Genomic DNA, 17,420 nt, shown 5'->3' on the forward strand with positions numbered 1-17,420 from the left:
ATAACAAATTTGACTCATTATAGATTGCATATTGCAGTTATATTTTAAATGTAATTGTTATGTTTATTGAAGTGTGAATCATCACTACAAGTAGCAATTTATGTTAATATTTATGAAGTAAGAATATCTCATTGTCCGGATATTTATTGCCATATTGCTGAATTGATTCAGAATTTAGTAAGATTTTCTCATTTCCTGTCCATAACAACGTGGACCACATAGGCCGAAACTTGATTGCTTTATGAGTTTCTTTGGTATTACAAGGTAATTGTAAATTCAGACAAATTTCATTGATGTTTCATTTAAAAATGATAGTCCATCAAAATGACAGTCACACGAATTTTGTGACCAAATTTGCAAACTCTTCTTCTAGTTCTAGTACGGTAGACTGACGGTAGTATAATAATAAGATAAAGACTTCGAAGGTTCATATCGTAATTTTTTACGTTTATTATCGGATATTTACATTTTCGTTATTTGTCGAATTCTTGGAGTAGCTAAAACCTAAAAAGTCTGCCAATTTGTGTAAAATTGATGAGTTTCACAGTTAAATAACCAAAGGCAGAGGTTAGCAAAGAATAGCTGTAAAATGTTTAAAGAATAATTCAAGATACTGCGGTCCTTGATTTCCCCTGACTTTCATAATGGGTAGTAGATCTATACCCCAATACCTAGATAACCTTTGAAAGGTATTTTATTATATACTGTTTATTAAAGTTATCAAGAAGATGGGAAAGCTGGCTGATTTTCATTACTTATGAAAAAGCTCCGCTCCTTGACATTTGATTAAAAAATATATCTAGTCACCAATAATAATGTACGAACATTGATCACATTTTCTTTTTTCACCCTCAATTCCACTGTATCTGCCAGATTCAATTTTCAGTCTGTGATGAGACCATCCAAATTTAACTGATTAATCTAATAAGACATCAATGACATCGTTACAATTAAAGATATACATTAAAAATATTGTATCTTGGAATATCCATGATATTTTGCTGTTTCAAATAGGTGAACATTTGCAGACAGTCAGTTAGTTTTCCCCATTTTTGTCTAATTCACACAAGTTTAATCATTTGATCTGATCAGAGTTACCTCCCCATTAATATTATTTCACTCTGTCAAATCGATAAGATTGACAGTTGACAGGGGTGAGAATAAATTGAATGATTATGAATTGTTAATTACTCCCTATATTCAAACATATGGCATACATGGCAACTTCTTTGTAGGTTTGGGAAACTTTCCTTTTACATACATGTGGCAGAGTGAAATACATGTCACCAACCTAGTGCTTTACACTATTTGATTAAAGCCACATACTCACGAAGAAACATATATCAATGTTTACATTTTGAGCTTTTTACAGTTTTTGGACTTGATTCATACCTAACAGGTTATCGTGAATCAGAAACTAAAAGAAAATGTGTATTTATGAAAGTATACTGGGAATTCCCAAAAATAATAACTGTGGCTGCCGGACCAAGTTTCTCTGAAAATTAGTCCAACAATATTAATGCAACGGCGGATTTTACAGTCCATGCAAAATGGCGGAACGCTGAAAGCATGGAACTGCGGAAACTCTAGAGATCTAGAGATTCTGCAAAAAAAAAAGACACAAAAGTGTGTGGAATTGGCAAAACCCGAGTATTTCCTTAGGAATGGCAATGATTCGTTGGAACTTAATGAGAGAAGAAAAAGGAATAGACTAGAATTCTGATTTTCCCAGACATCTATTGGATTGCTGGTTAGCTTTTGAACATTGTCAACTTCACAGATCTAAGATTTTATTGATTTTTTGTTGTCTATATGGTTTTAAATCTAAATATTGATAGTCATTAAACGGCTATGATAATGCATATGGAATTCATAACCTTGATCCAATAAACCTATATCATTGTAAAATTAATTCCATTAAACATATTGAATAATATCAGGGCTTTTCTCACTGGTTTGGGATGGGGCCTTTTAAAATGTTTTTGTCTCCTTTGGGGAAGGAATTGGTGAATTGGGAAAGATTTTGTCATAAGTAAACTGCAAATTTTGTAAAGTCAGCTTAAATATATGAAATGATTTCAATTAACAGCCACCTATATCCCTGAATGTCGCAAGGCCACATCCAATGATGTGTGTGATACAAATTAACTACCATGTGTACTTATTATAAAACATAACCTATAATTAGGTTTTTATTGTTACTGAACAGGATGGCATCTGCTTCGGTACTGAGGAGACTAACACAACGAGCTGATGAAGCTGAAAAGATCATCACAGAACTAAAGGCAACCATAGAGCTTATAAAGGATAAGGCTGGTAAGTTAGTCACAACAGGAATGATAGGTTGATGTTCATTGTTTTAGTACAGCATTTATATTTAGAACTTCTAAAGGATAAGGCTGGTAATATAAGGCAGTTGTACAACAGGAATGATAGGATGAAAGGTCGTTTTGGTAAAGCATTTAGCAAGTTGACAGTTAATCTGTTGGCAATAACTAAATGATAACATTTCACCAGACTTTATTCACTTACTTTATACTAATATATATTCTTAGAAGTTTGGAAATAGGTACAGGTCATGTCATCCAATCTATCATGAAATATTTATAAAATTAAGACATTTACAGATAAATGTGATTTTTTACCTCATTATGTATAAACATGCCTTCATCCTTTCAAAATTTTTCTTTCATTCTCATTTTCAAGTATATTTCTAAATCATTTGTCAATTTTGTTGTCCAACCACAATATCTTAGTGTTGCTTCTTTTATTCCTTCATGTTTTACCATTATAATAATAATGTATAAAAAGATACATTGCATTGTATATATGTATTGTACTTTCAGCTGTTGTTGAAAGTAAACCTGAGGAAGAAAGACTGCGCAAGGAAAATACGAAGTTGAGAACAGAGATTGATGTGTTGAAGACCCAGCTCGTTCTTTCAGAAATAAGAAATGGAGGTTAGACTAGCAATTGTTACATTGATTTAAATTTGTATGAAATCTTAAACACAGAATTATATAAAACCGCAATACAAAGGGAGACAAATTGATTACATAACTTCACTAATTTTTTTCTGGCATGATTTGGTGTTTTCTCGTTTCCATTAAAAAAATTTCTCTTGACAGTGAAACAGGTTGCCCTGCCTTCCCAGACAGTTATAGCCCAGTGTGTGGACAAGGCTAGAGCCAATGTCACATCCTCAACACCTGTTGTTGAGAAGAAAGCAGAAGTGGTAGAGAAAACTGAAAATGTCAAGGATCAGCAAAAACCCAATAAAAAGGGCAAGGAGGCTGCCAAATCTGGTAAGGGAGTTATATGGCTGCAGAGGTTCTTCTATCAGAATAAATAAAGCCTAGGTTCAAAATGCTTTCTTCCTATATTATATTTCTGCCTGTTTATCACAATTATTGATCATGACAAATCAATAATTTTCGGTACTGGGGGAACCTTCCCAACAACAGCAAATATGGTAAACCTCTGGTCTATTTGAAGCAGTGGATAGTTTGAACACATATTTTTTTCATTAAAAGCACTAATTTTCTTGTTAGTGTTAGTGTGAACTCTGGTTATTTATAACTTACACTAATTCTGTTAGTCCAAACTTGTTAAGTGAAGAACATAAAGTAAGATTTTTTTCATCAAACTCCATTGAAAGCTTGTGACTTTTCTTAGATAGTGATTCTGGATTTAAATGATTCCCTGTTTATTAAAGGTTTAGAGAAACTATTTGTTGTTAATTCCTTGAAGAGCTTGGCCAAACACATGCAAATATTTATTATTAATTCCAAGGAGAGGCCAAGTGTAATGAACTATCTATTGTTATTTTTTTGGAGAAGCCATGCATAAGAAACTATTTGTTGTCAATTTCTAGGAGAAGCCAAACCAAAGAAAGGCAAGGCAGCTGCATCTGGTCCTGTTGAACCAGAAAAGCTAGATATTTCCCGACTGGACCTCCGAGTGGGAAAAATAGTCGAGGTAGAGAAACATCCAGATGCAGACTCACTGTACATTGAAAAGGTGGATGTTGGAGAGGATCAACCACGGACTGTTGTGTCAGGACTTGTTAAATTTGTCACCTTGGAGGAGGTTAGTATTGGGCAGGAGAAATGATCTGTCATAGTGATCAAACATGTAAGTCTGGAGGTTTTAGTAATTCGGGCAGGAGCATGATCTGCGACAGTCGTTATTTCACTTATTGTGAGCATGTTTAAGAATTACCTGCCCTTGTATTTGCATCTGTCACAGATAGCTATATAAATACATAAATGTATGAAGATCAACTGCTGCTTTACAATTATCTACCTGTTTTCAATACAATGATTTATCAACTCGAGAAAGTGGTATTTCCCGAGGCTGAAGGCCGAAGGAAATATCATATTCGTGGGTGGATAAATCATCGTATTCACCTGAAAACAGGTAGATAACTGCTTTACGACAAAACTGCAACATTTTCACATTACAGAATGATTCTCATTACCTGTTATAGGATTGTGTAGATAATAGTGATCGACTGGAGAATGACAATAAAAAGGACAAAATCAGCAATGAATTTAAACTTTGATATTCATTATTGCCTCAAATTCAACAAAAATGTCAATTTAACAACATTCACAAATTCAGTCTACTAAACGCTGTCTGGGAGCACATACATACATGTATTATGTAAGCATACATTTTTGACATCACAGATTATGGGAAAGTCCCTAGTTGTTGGATTGTTATATCACCCTGTAGCACGGATTTGACGTCACAAATTGTGGGAAAGTCCCTAGCTTTTTTCTATATTTGGGTACGAACTGGAGTTGTTGGATTGTTATATCACCTGTAGCACGGATTTGACATCACAAATTGTGGGAAAGTCCCTAGCTTTTTAGGTCATCTGACCCAAAGGGTCAGGATGACCTATAGTCATCGTGCTTCGTCCGTCGTCGTCCGCCGTGCGCCGTCCGCCGTGCGCCGTCCGTAAACTTTTTCTTTCAAAACGCTACTCCTCCTTAACGCTTGGGTGGATTACTTCCAAATTTGGTTTGAAGCATCATTGGGGGAGGGCAATCATATTTTATATAAATGAGGCTGGTCTGACCCCTGGGGCCAGAAGGGCGGGGCCCCAAAAAGGGAACTTAGGTGAATATTGCTATAAAATCCTACTCCTCCTTTACCCTTGGGTGGATTACAACTAAATTTGGTGTGAAACATCATTGGGGGAGGGCGGTCATATTTTATATAAATGAAGTTAGTGTGACCCCTGGGGCCTGAGGGGCGGGGCCCCAAAAGGGGAACTTTGATGAAATTTTGCTATAAAATCCTACTCCTCCTTAACCCTTTAGTGGATTTCAACCAGATATGTTGTGAAACATCATTTGGGGAGGGCGGTCATATTTTATATAAATGAGGCTGGTGTGACCACTAGGGCCTGAGGGGCGGGGCCCCAAATGGGGAACTTTGATGAAATTTTGCTATAAAATCCTACTCCTCCTTAACCCTTTAGTGGATTTCAACCAGATATGTTGTGAAACATCATTTGGGGAGGGCGGTCATATTTTATATAAATGAGGCTAGTGTGACCCCTGGGGCCTGAGGGGTGGGGCCCCAAAAGGGGAACTTTGATGAAATTTTGCTATAAAATCCTACTCCTCCTTAACCCTTTAGTAGATTTCAACCAGATACGTTGTGAAACATCATTGGGGGAGGGTGGTCATATTTTTTATAAATGAGGCTGGTGTGAGCCCTGGGGCCAGAGTGACTGGCCCAAAAAAGGGAACTTTTATGAAATTTTGCTATAAAATCCTACTCGTCCTTAACCCTTTGGTGGATTTCAACCAGATATTGTGTGAAACATCATTGGTGGAGGGTGGTCATATTTTATATAAATGAGGCTGGTGTGGCCCCTGGGGCCAGAGGGGCAGGGCCCCAAAAGGGGAACTTTGATGAAATTTTGCTATAAAATCCTACTCCTCCTAACACCCATAGTGAATTATTACCAAATTTGGTGTGAAACATCATTGGAGGAGGGTGGTCATATTTTATATAAATGAGGCTGGTTTGACCCCTAGGGCCAGAGGGGCGGGGCCCCAAAAGGGGAACTTTGGTGAATTTTTGCTATAAATCGATCCTACTTCTCTCTAACCCTTGGGTGGATTAATACGAAATATGGTGTGAAACATCCTTTGGGAAGGGTGGTCATATTTTATATAAACGAGGCTAGTGTGACCGATGGGGCCTGAGGGGCAGGGCCCCAAAAGGGGAACTTTGGTGAATATTTGCTGTTAAATCCTAATCCTCCCTAACCTTTTGGTGGATTACAACCAAATTTGATGTGAAACATAAGGTGACGGCAATCATATTTTTTAATGAGACAGGTTTGACCCCTGGGGAAAAAAAGATGGGGCAAAAGGAGCGCTTAGGTTAAACATTTCTTAAAAATGCAATTCCTCCTTAATGCCTGAATTGATTACAACCATATTTAGTATGAAACATCATTGGGGAAAGGCAATCCTAATTGATATAAATGAGTCTTGTCTGACCCATTGGGACAGAGGGGCATGCCCCAAAAATGGGAACTTGGCTAAAATTTTGCTTTATGATGCTGCTCTTCCTGGACAAGCTAAATGGATAAAAACCAAATTTGATCTAAAACATAACTGGCTGCGATAAATAATTTATGGTAATAATGCTGGATTGGGGTGTGTGTCCCTGCTGTAAGTGTAAGTGTTTGTCAGATGACCGTTAAGGCCCATGGGCCTCTTGTTTCTATATTTGGGTACGAATTGGAGTTGTTGGATTGTTATATCACCTGTAGCACGGATTTGACGTCACAAATTGTGGGAAAGTCCCTAGCTTTTTTCTATATTTGGGTACGAACTGGAGTTGTTGGATTGTTATATCACCCTGTAGCACGGATTTGACGTCACAAATTGTGGGAAAGTCCCTAGCTTTTTTCTATATTTGGGTACGAACTGGAGTTGTTGGATTGTTATATCACCTGTAGCACGGATTTGACGTCACAAATTGTGGGAAAGTCCCTAGCTTTTTTCTATATTTGGGTACGAACTCCAGTTGTAGGATAGCTATATTGCCCTGTAGTGCAGATTCGGGTTGATATATATATATATTTGAGCAAAGTGAGAATGTTTAGAATTGGCCAATCAGAAAAGAGGAAAAATCACAGTCATATAATGAAATTCTTTATCACAGGGAGAACTTGAATTTTATGTGCAGTATTTTTGGAAGATAACATTTTGTATTTTATTACTGGAAAAACACTTTATAAAGTTAATATCATACACAGAAAATACTTTATAATTTATATAATATGCAAATATTTACTTCTGTAACACAATCTTTGTACTTACTTTGAATAGATGCAGGGCCGAGTGGCTGTATTTATGTTGAACCTGAAACCTGCCAAGATGAGGGGTGTGCTGTCCCAGGCTATGATAATGTGTGCCAGTACTCCAGAGAAAGTGGAGATCCTCAACGTACCACAGGGGGCACAGATAGGGGACAAGATTGTGGCTGAAGGTTACTCAGGTAAGTTACCTCCCCTTTTTATATGGGTTTTTTTTGTTGATGGTAGTCCTATAAACAGTTCTTGTAACTTTCAAAAGTTCTTCTGGAAAATCACAGTGGTGAACATCATATCTAGTCCATTGATGGTATCAGCAGTCTGACAGGTAGTCAGGTCATTCAATCAGCTTTATGTGTATTGGTATATCAGTCGAACACAACAGTATATGTATTACTCTTTCTGCTGGGGTATACATTGATTGACAATTATGTAGGTGGATCTTGGGCTACAGCTCGTCAAAAAATGAGCATTGGAAAACCTAGTATGTGATCTTTTACATATATTTGATATAGAAGTGATGGATTGTACAAACAAAAGGAGGTAAATGGCTAGATATCTATATAATACATGCTTATGCATTTCTAGCAAATGTTATCATATTAGACATTGATTTTTAGGTCACCTGAGACGAAGTCTCAAGTGACCTATTCTAATCGCCTTTTGTCCGTCGTCGTCCGTCGTGCGTCCGTAAACTTTTTACATTTTCGACTTCTTCTCCAAAACCACTTAACAAAATTCAATGAAATTTGGCAGAAAGTTTCTATGGCTGAAGGTCAACCAAAATTGTGAATTATATGGTCCCCACCCCCCAGGGGCCTGAGGGGTGGGGCCAAAAAGGGTCAAATTGACTAAAACTTCAAAAATCTTCTTCTCTACTCTCAGATATGGTAGAATCAAATACTCTTTATAGATGAAAGGGTCTTGTGGTGCTTTACCAAAATTGTGAATTGCATGACCCTGGGGTCTCACGTTTGCCCCTGGGGAGGGGGTAAACTTTACTATAGTTTATATAGGGAAATCACATTTTTGACTATTATTTGTTGGATTTGTATTGGAATTCATTCTAACTTGGTTCAAATTATCAGCATGGGATGACACTTTGATGGTATGTACATGTTGGCCCTAATTGACCCCCAGGGGCTGGTGGGCGGGGCCAAAAAGGGTCAAATTGACTAAAATTTCAAAAATCTTCTTCTCTACTCTCAGATATGGTAGAATCAAATACTCTTCATAGATGGAAGGGTCTTAAGGTGCTTTACCAAAATTGTGAATTTCATGACCCTGGAGTCTCACGTTTGACCCTGGGGAGGGGGTAAACTTTACTATAGTTTATATAGGGAAATCACATTTTTGACTATTATTTGTTGGATTTGTATTGGAATTCATTCTAACTTGGTTCAAATTATCAGCATGGGATGACAGTTTGATGGTATGTACATGTTGGCCCTGGTTGACCCCCAGGGGCTGGTGGGCGGGCCAAAAAGGGTCAAATTGACTGAAATTTCAAAAATCTTCTCTACTCTCAGATATGGTAGAATCAAATACTCTTCATAGATGGAAGGGTCTTAAGGTGCTTTACCAAAATTGTGAATTTCATGACCCTGGGGTCTCATGTTTGCCCCTGGGGAGGGGGTAAACTTTACTATAGTTTATATAGGGAAATCACATTTTTGACTATTATTTGTTGGATTTGTATTGGAATTCATTCTAACTTGGTTCAAATTATCAGCATGGGATGACAGTTTGATGTTATGTACATGTTGGCCCTGGTTGACCCCCAGGGGCTGGTGGACGGGGCCAAAAAGGGTCAAATTGACTGAAATTTCAAAAATCTTCTTCTCTATTCTCAGATATGTTAGAATCAAATACTCTTCATAGATGGAAGGCTCTTCAGGTGCTTTACCAAAATTGTGAATTTCATGACCCTGGGGTCTCACGTTTGCCCCTGGGTAGGGGGTAAACTTTACTATAGTTTATATAGGGAAATCACATTTTTGACTATTATTTGTTGGATTTGTATTGGAATTCATTCTAACTTGGTTCAAATTATCAGCATGGGATGACAGTTTGATGGTATGTACATGTTGGCCCTAGTTGACCCCCAGGGGCTGGTGGGGGGGCCAAAAAGGGTCAAATTGACTGAAATTTCAAAAATCTTCTTCCCTACTCTCAGATATGGTAGAATCAAATACTCTTCATAGATGGAAGGCTCTTCAGGTGCTTTACCAAAATTGTGAATTTCATGACCCTGGGGTCTCACGTTTGCCCCTGGGTAGGGGGTAAACTTTACTATAGTTTATATAGGGAAATCACATTTTTGACTATTATTTGTTGGATTTGTATTGGAATTCATTCTAACTTGGTTCAAATTATCAGCATGGGATGACAGTTTGATGGTATGTACATGTTGGCCCTAGTTGACCCCCAGGGGCTGGTGGGGGGGCCAAAAAGGGTCAAATTGACTGAAATTTCAAAAATCTTCTTCCCTACTCTCAGATATGGTAGAATCAAATACTAATTCATAGATGGAAGGCTCTTCAGGTGCTTTACCAAAATTGTGAATTTCATGACCCTGGGGTCTCACGTTTGCCCCTGGGTAGGGGGTAAACTTTACTATAGTTTATATAGGGAAATCACATTTTTGACTATTATTTGTTGGATTTGTATTGGAATTCATTCTAACTTGGTTCAAATTATCAGCATGGGATTACAGTTTGATGTTATGTACATGTTGGCCCTAATTGACCCCCAGGGGCTGGTGGGCGGGGCCAAAAAGGGTCAAATTGACTGAAATTTCAAAAATCTTCTTATCTACTATATGTTAGAATCAAATACTCTTCATAGACTGACCCCATTAGGACTGATGGGTGGGGCCAAAAAGGGTCAATTTAGTTGGCCGAAATATTTCAAATCTCAGGTGACCGTTAAGGCCCTTTGGGCCTCTTGTTAGATCACACATAGCTGGCGTAATCGCTTTTGATGAAAAAGCATATTACATGTACAATGTACTGCATGTAGCTTTAAAGGAAGCGAACACTATTCTAATTTTCAATTATAATTCCACCAATAGACCAATTCCTTCATTCATGTTAATTAGGGGGGTGTAGTGATAGTTTTCTACCTCTCCAACTTGTAAGCGTGTTACCTAATCCGAAATATTACTGTGGTCAGATGACTCTGAACAGCAGATCATGATACAGGCAATCATCAAAATAAACACTGCTGCCTAAAACGATCTACTATCTTTCTATTTATTTTGAAATATTTATAGCAAAATAGTTTATCAATCTAAACAAGAGGCCCATGGGGCCTGTATCGCTAACCTGGTTGGATTTGACCAAATGTCAAAATAATGTTCATGTTCAATTTGTTAATACACATACTCTCTATGGGACTGAAAGACCCTATGGATTATTTTTACAACCTAATTGTGTTTGAAGAAACTAAGTCCCTTAGGGTGGGGAAAGACCCTTGGGCCTATTTTTACATCAGAATTGTGTTTATCCCTTAATGTCCAGCGATATTATGGGATGGAGGGTCACAGTAACCATTTATGCAAAATCTGTTCCCCTTTCACCAAGGATGTTTCTGACCAAATTCGGTTCAAATCCATTTAAAACTTTATGACTAGGAGCGATATAAAGACAGATCTCTATTTCCCCTATTTGGCCCCACCTTTCAGGCCCCTTGGGGGTCAGAGTCAATATTTACATAAACTTTCTTTCCCCTCTTCCCCCAAGGATATTCCAGACCAAATTTGGTTCAAATCCATACATAACTTTATGATAAATAGTGATTCATAGGATAAACCCCTATTTTCCCTATTGGGCCCGCCCCTAATGCCCCTGGGGGTTCAGAGTAAAAATTTATACAAACACGGTTCCCCTTCTCCCAAGGATGTTCCTGACCAAATTTGGTTCAAATTCATTTATAACTTTACGACTAGTAGCAATTTAAAGGATTAACCCTTATTTCCCCTCTTAGACTCCACCCCTCAGGCCCCTGGGGGTTCAAAGTAAAATTTATACAAACTCTGTTCCCCTTCCCCCAAGGATGTTCCTGACCAAATCTAGTTAAAATCCATTAAAAACTTTATGACTAGTAGCGATTTAAAGACTAATCTCTATTTCCCCTATTTGGCCCAGCCCCTCAGGCCCCTGGGGGTTCAGAGTAAAAATGTATACAAACTCTGTTCCCCTTCTCCCAAGGATGTTCCTGACCAAATTTGGTTCTAATTCATTCATAACTTTATGACTAGTAGTGATTTAAAAGATTGACCCTATTTCCCCTTTTTGTCCCGGCCCCTCAGGCCCCTGGGGGTTCAGAGTAAAAATTTATACAAACTCTGTTCCCCTCCCCCCAAGGATGTTCCTGACCAAATCTAGTTAAAATCCATTAAAAACTTTATGACTAGTAGCGATTTAAAGACTAATCTCTATTTCCCCTATTTGGCCCAGCCCCTCAGGCCCTTGGGGGTTCAGAGTAAAAATGTATACAAACTCTGTTCCCCTTCTCCCAAGAATGTTCCTGACCAAATTTAGTTCAAATTCATTCATAACTTTATGACTAGTAGCGATTTAAAGGATTAACCCTATTTCCCCTATTGGGCCCCGCCACTCAGGCCCCTGGGAGGCCAGACCCACTGTTTATACAAAATTGGTTCCCCTTCACCCAAGGATATTTCAGACCAAATATGGAACAAACCCCTTTATTCCTACAGAAGAAGAAGGATTTCAAAGAATTTGCTATATCTCCCCTATTGGGCCCCGCCACTCAGGCCCCTGGGAGGCCAGACCCACTGTTTATACAAAATTGGTTCCCCTTCACCCAAGGATGCTTCAGACCAAATATAAATCAAATCCCTTTATTCCTACGGAAGAAGAAGGATTTCAAAGAATTTGCTTTATTTCCCCTATTGGGCCCCACCCCCCAGGCCCCTGGGAGGGCCAGACCCATTGTTTATACAAAATTGGTTCCCCTTCACCCAAGGATGCTTCAGACCAAATATGAATCAAATCCCTTCATTTCTACAGAAGAAGGATTTTAAAGAATTTGCTGTATTTCCCCTATTGGGCCCCACCCCTAAGGCCACTGGGGGGCCAGACCTTTGGTTTGTTTTTGTTTAACGTCCTATTAACAGCCAGGGTCATTTAAGGACGTGCCAGGTTTTGGAGGTGGAGGAAAGCCGGAGTACCCGGAGAAAAACCACCGACCTACGGTCAGTACCTGGCAACTGCCCCACGTAGGTTTCGAACTCGCAACCCAGAGGTGGAGGGCAAGTGTTAAAGTGTCGGGACACCTTAACCACTCAGCCACCGCGGCCCCCTGGGGGCCAGACCAACCGTTTATACAAAATTGGTTCTCCTTCACCTAAGGATGCTTCAGACCAAATATGAATCAAATCCCTTCATTTCTACAGAAGAAGAAGGATTTTAAAGAATTTGCTATATTTCCCCTATTGGGCCCCACCTCTAAGGCCCCTGGGAGGGCCAGACCCATTGTTTATACAAAATTGGTTCCCCTTCACCCAAGGATGCTTCAGACCAAATATAAATCAAATCCCTTCATTTCTACAGTAGAAGAAGGATTTTAAAGAATTTGCTATATTTCCCCTATTGGGCCTCGCCCCTAAGGCCCCTGGGGGGCCAGACCCACGGTTTATACAAAATTGGTTCCCCTTCACCCAAGGATGCTTCAGACCAAATTTGGTCAAAATCCACAAAGCAGTTTAGGACTTTGAGTAGCGATTTAAAGGAAAAGTTGACGGACGGACGACGGATGCTGCACCATGCCATAAGCTCATGATCACCGGCCCTTCGGGCCAGGTGAGCGAAGGGCCGGTGAGCTTAAAATGTAATATTTCCTATGTGAACATGCAGTATCTGACATGATTTTAAAATGCTACCATCCTACTGGCCATATACACATGCGTGCTGATAGTACTGTTGATGTATGAGGCTCCTTCTGATGTTAGTAATATTTATATAGAAAATATTTCTTGATGCACAGAAGTCTGTATCTGGTAGGTATATGCTTAGAACAAGAGGCCCATGGGCCTTAACGGTCATCTGACAAACACTTACACTTACAGCAGGGACACACACCCCAATCCAGCATTATTACCATAAATTATTTATCGCAGCCAGTTATGTTTTAGATCAAATTTGGTTTTTATCCATTTAGCTTGTCCAGGAAGAGCAGCATCATAAAGCAAAATTTTAGCCAAGTTCCCATTTTTGGGGCATGCCCCTCTGTCCCAATGGGTCAGACAAGACTCATTTATATCAATTAGGATTGCCTTTCCCCAATGATGTTTCATACTAAATATGGTTGTAATCAATTAAGGCATTAAGGAGGAATTGCATTTTTAAGAAATGTTTAACCTAAGCACTCCTTTTGCCCCATCTTTTTTTCCCCAGGGGTCAAACCTGTCTCATTAAAAAATATGATTGCCGTCACCTAATATGTTTCACATCAAATTTGGTTGTAATGCACCAAAAGGTTAGGGAGGATTAGGATTTAACAGCAAATATTCACCAAAGTTCCCATTTTGGGGCCCTGCCCCTCAGGCCCCAGGGGTCACACTAGCCTCGTTTATATAAAATATGACCACCCTTCCCAAAGGATGTTTCACACCATATTTCGTATTAATCCACCCAAGGGTTAGAGAGAAGTAGATTTATAGCAAAAATTCACCAAAGTTCCCCTTTTGGGTCCCCGCCCCTCTGGCCCTAGGGGTCAAACCAGCCTCATTTATATAAAATATGATTGTCCTCCTCCAATGATGTTTCACACCAAATTTGGTAATAATTCACTATGGGTGTTAGGAGGAATAGGATTTTATAGCAAAATTTCATCAAAGTTCCCCTTTTGGGGCCCCGCCCCTCTGGCCCCAGGGGCCACACCAGCCTCATTTATATAAAATATGACCACCCTCCACCAATGATGTTTCACACAATATCTGGTTGAAATCCACCACAGGGTTAAGGACGAGTAGGATTTTATAGCAAAATTTCAAGTTCCCTTTTTTGGGCCCGTCACTCTGGCCCCAGGGCTCACACCAGCCTCATTTATATAAAATATGACCACCCTCCCCCAATGATGTTTCACAACATATCTGGTTGAAATCTACTAAAGGGTTAAGGAGGAGTAGGATTTTATAGCAAAATTTCATCAAAGTTCCCCATTTGGGGCCCCACCCCTCAGGCCCCAGGGGTCACACTAGCCTCATTTATATAAAATATGACCGCCCTCCCCAAATGATGTTTCACAACATATCTGGTTGAAATCCACTAAAGGGTTAAGGAGGAGTAGGATTTTATAGCAAAATTTCATCAAAGTTCCCCTTTTGGGGCCCTGCCCCTCAGGCCCCAGGGGTCACACCAACTTCATTTATATAAAATATGACCGCCCTCCCAAAATGATGTTTCACAACATATCTGGTTGAAATCCACTAAAGGGTTAAGGAGGAGTAGGATTTTATAGCAAAATTTCATCAAAGTTCCCCTTTTGGGGCCCCGCCCCTCAGGCCCTAGTGGTCACACCAGCCTCATTTATATAAAATATGACCGCCCTCCCCAAATGATGTTTCACAACATATCTGGTTGAAATCCACTAAAGGGTTAAGGAGGAGTAGGATTTTATAGCAAAATTTCATCAAAGTTCCCCATTTGGGGCCCCACCCCTCAGGCCCCAGGGGTCACACTAGCCTCATTTATATAAAATATGACCGCCCTCCCCAAATGATGTTTCACAACATATCTGGTTGAAATCTACTAAAGGGTTAAGGAGGAGTAGGATTTTATAGCAAAATTTCATCAAAGTTCCACTTTTGGGGCCCCGCCCCTCAGGCCCCAGGGGTCACACCAACTTCATTTATATAAAATATGACCGCCCTCCCAAAATGATGTTTCACAACATATCTGGTTGAAATCCACTAAAGGGTTAAGGAGGAGTAGGATTTTATAGCAAAATTTCATCAAAGTTCCCCTTTTGGGGCCCCGCCCCTCAGGCCCTAGTGCTCACACCAGCCTCATTTATATAAAATATGACCGCCCTCCCCAAATGATGTTTCACAACATATCTGGTTGAAATCCACTAAAGGGTTAAGGAGGAGTAGGATTTTATAGCAAAATTTCATCAAAGTTCCCCTTTTGGGGCCCCGCCCCTCAGGCCCCAGGGGTCACACCAACTTCATTTATATAAAATATGACCGCCCTCCCCCAATGATGTTTCACACCAAATTTAGCTGTAATCCACCAAAGGGTAAAGGAGGAGTAGGATTTTATAGCAATATTCACCTAAGTTCCCTTTTTGGGGCCCCGCCCTTCTGGCCCCAGGGGTCAGACCAGCCTCATTTATATAAAATATGATTGCCCTCCCCCAATGATGCTTCAAACCAAATTTGGAAGTAATCCACCCAAGGGTTAAGGAGGAGTAGAGTTTTGAAAGAAAAAGTTTACGAACGGCGCACGGCGGACGACGACGGACGAAGCACGATGACTATAGGTCATCCTGACCCTTTGGGTCAGATGACCTAAAAAATATCTGCCCATACCCCGACTATATCTCTAATATTGGCCCCCTACCCCGACTATATCTCTAATATTGGCCCCCTACCCTGACTATATCTCTAATATTGGCCCCTACCCTGACTATATCTCTAATATTGGCCCCCTACCCTGACTATATCTTTAATATTGGCCCCCTACCCTGACTATATCTCTAATATTGGCCCCCTACCCTGACTATATCTCTAATATTGGCCCCCTACCCTGACTATATCTCTAATATTGGCCCCCTACCCTGACTATATCTCTAATATTGGCCCCCTACCCTGACTACTTGGTATATCTTTAAATATCCGCCCCTACCCCGACTACTTATATATCTTTAAATACTGACCAGATTCAGATGTCTGTGATTGATCATGATGTTTGGCATTGCAGAGGTTTTTTAGATTGACATTTACACATAATTTTAATTTAGTATGTTCGATATGGTTCCTAGTAATGCAACAGTTTGAGCTAGTTCAAGATGGCTGCAAGGAGTCATTTTGAATTTTAAAAGTTAAATATTTAACTGCAATTTCTCCAAGGAAATTTTATAAAAGAAATCTTCTTGCAACTTCAAAGACATGTTCATCATAGGTAATTTCTAGTTCAGGCAATAAGTTGCATTGGGTAGGCCACATTTTGAATTGATCAAAGAACGTCTAACAATACAACAAGTCTTCAGTCAGTGATTAAGGGCAAACAAGTATGCTAGGTAGGGAAAGCATGCACAATTTTTGCAAATTATACCTTTAGGTGCATATACTGATAGTAAACTGGGAGAAAAATATCACATCCTGCTTTTAACAGTAACTTCTCTTTGAACCAAGTATATTGATCCTTTACCTGGATTTTAGTCTTAAGTCAAGGTGTATTTTGAGCACATACTGGTATGTTGAAAGTAATGATATCCCAAAACCTGTTTTGTGTGTTAATAGGTGAACCAGATGCCATGTTGAACCCAAAGAAAAAGGTGTGGGAGGCATTGAAACCAGACTTGAGAACAAATAAAGATGGTGTGGCTACCTGGAAAGGTGCTCCATTGAAAATTGAAGGAAAAGGTCAAATCGTAGCTCCATCATTGTGTGATGTACAGATCCAGTAGGATCTGGAAGTTCAATTTCTGAATGTTTAAATATTTAAGATTTAACAAAATAAAGGTCATTTGATGGTTTAACAGCTGTATATAGTGTGTTATTGTTATCAATACAAACTGTATCGTATTACTGATCAATTTGCTGATCAAGTATCTCATACATGTAAGTACTATCTGGCCAAGGTCATTCATTTGAACAAGCTTGGTTGCCCTTCAACCCAGCATGCGAAAGACCCAATATCAGGTCGCTGGACTTCTTGGTTATCGAGAAAAAGGTTGTTAGAACGATTTTAACATATTTTACACCTGTAACCTTGAATGTATTGTAGGTCAAGGTCAATTTTTGAACAAACTTGATAGCCCCTCACCCCAGTGTGCTACAGGCCCAATATTGGGTCTCTTGACCTCTTGGTTATGCAGA

The 17,420-nt window shown here is 39.3% G+C and overlaps 1 protein-coding gene across 1 annotated transcript; it reads left to right on the forward strand.

The window, feature by feature from the left end:
- Nucleotides 1-166: 166 nt before the first annotated feature.
- On the forward strand, nt 167-17,088 carry LOC117329043 (aminoacyl tRNA synthase complex-interacting multifunctional protein 1-like). The gene is made up of 7 exons (XM_033886737.1): nt 167-264; nt 2,210-2,316; nt 2,847-2,960; nt 3,129-3,305; nt 3,875-4,089; nt 7,365-7,533; nt 16,842-17,088. Exons 1-7 carry the CDS (start codon nt 242-244, stop codon nt 17,006-17,008), a joined length of 972 nt encoding a protein of 323 aa, XP_033742628.1. The 5' UTR covers nt 167-241; the 3' UTR covers nt 17,009-17,088.
- Nucleotides 17,089-17,420: the final 332 nt, after the last annotated feature.

The sequence above is a fragment of the Pecten maximus genome, chromosome 6, assembly GCF_902652985.1.
Source record: "Pecten maximus chromosome 6, xPecMax1.1, whole genome shotgun sequence".
In the NCBI taxonomy this organism is placed as follows: Eukaryota; Metazoa; Mollusca; class Bivalvia; order Pectinida; family Pectinidae; genus Pecten; species Pecten maximus.

Coding starts and splice junctions, on each gene's coding strand:
- LOC117329043 (XM_033886737.1), top strand. CDS start 242: ATGAGTTTCTTTGGTATTACAAG. Junction 2,317..2,846: donor GCTTATAAAGGATAAGGCTG/GTAAGTTAGTCA, acceptor TTGTACTTTCAG/CTGTTGTTGAAAGTAAACCT. Junction 2,961..3,128: donor TTCAGAAATAAGAAATGGAG/GTTAGACTAGCA, acceptor TTCTCTTGACAG/TGAAACAGGTTGCCCTGCCT.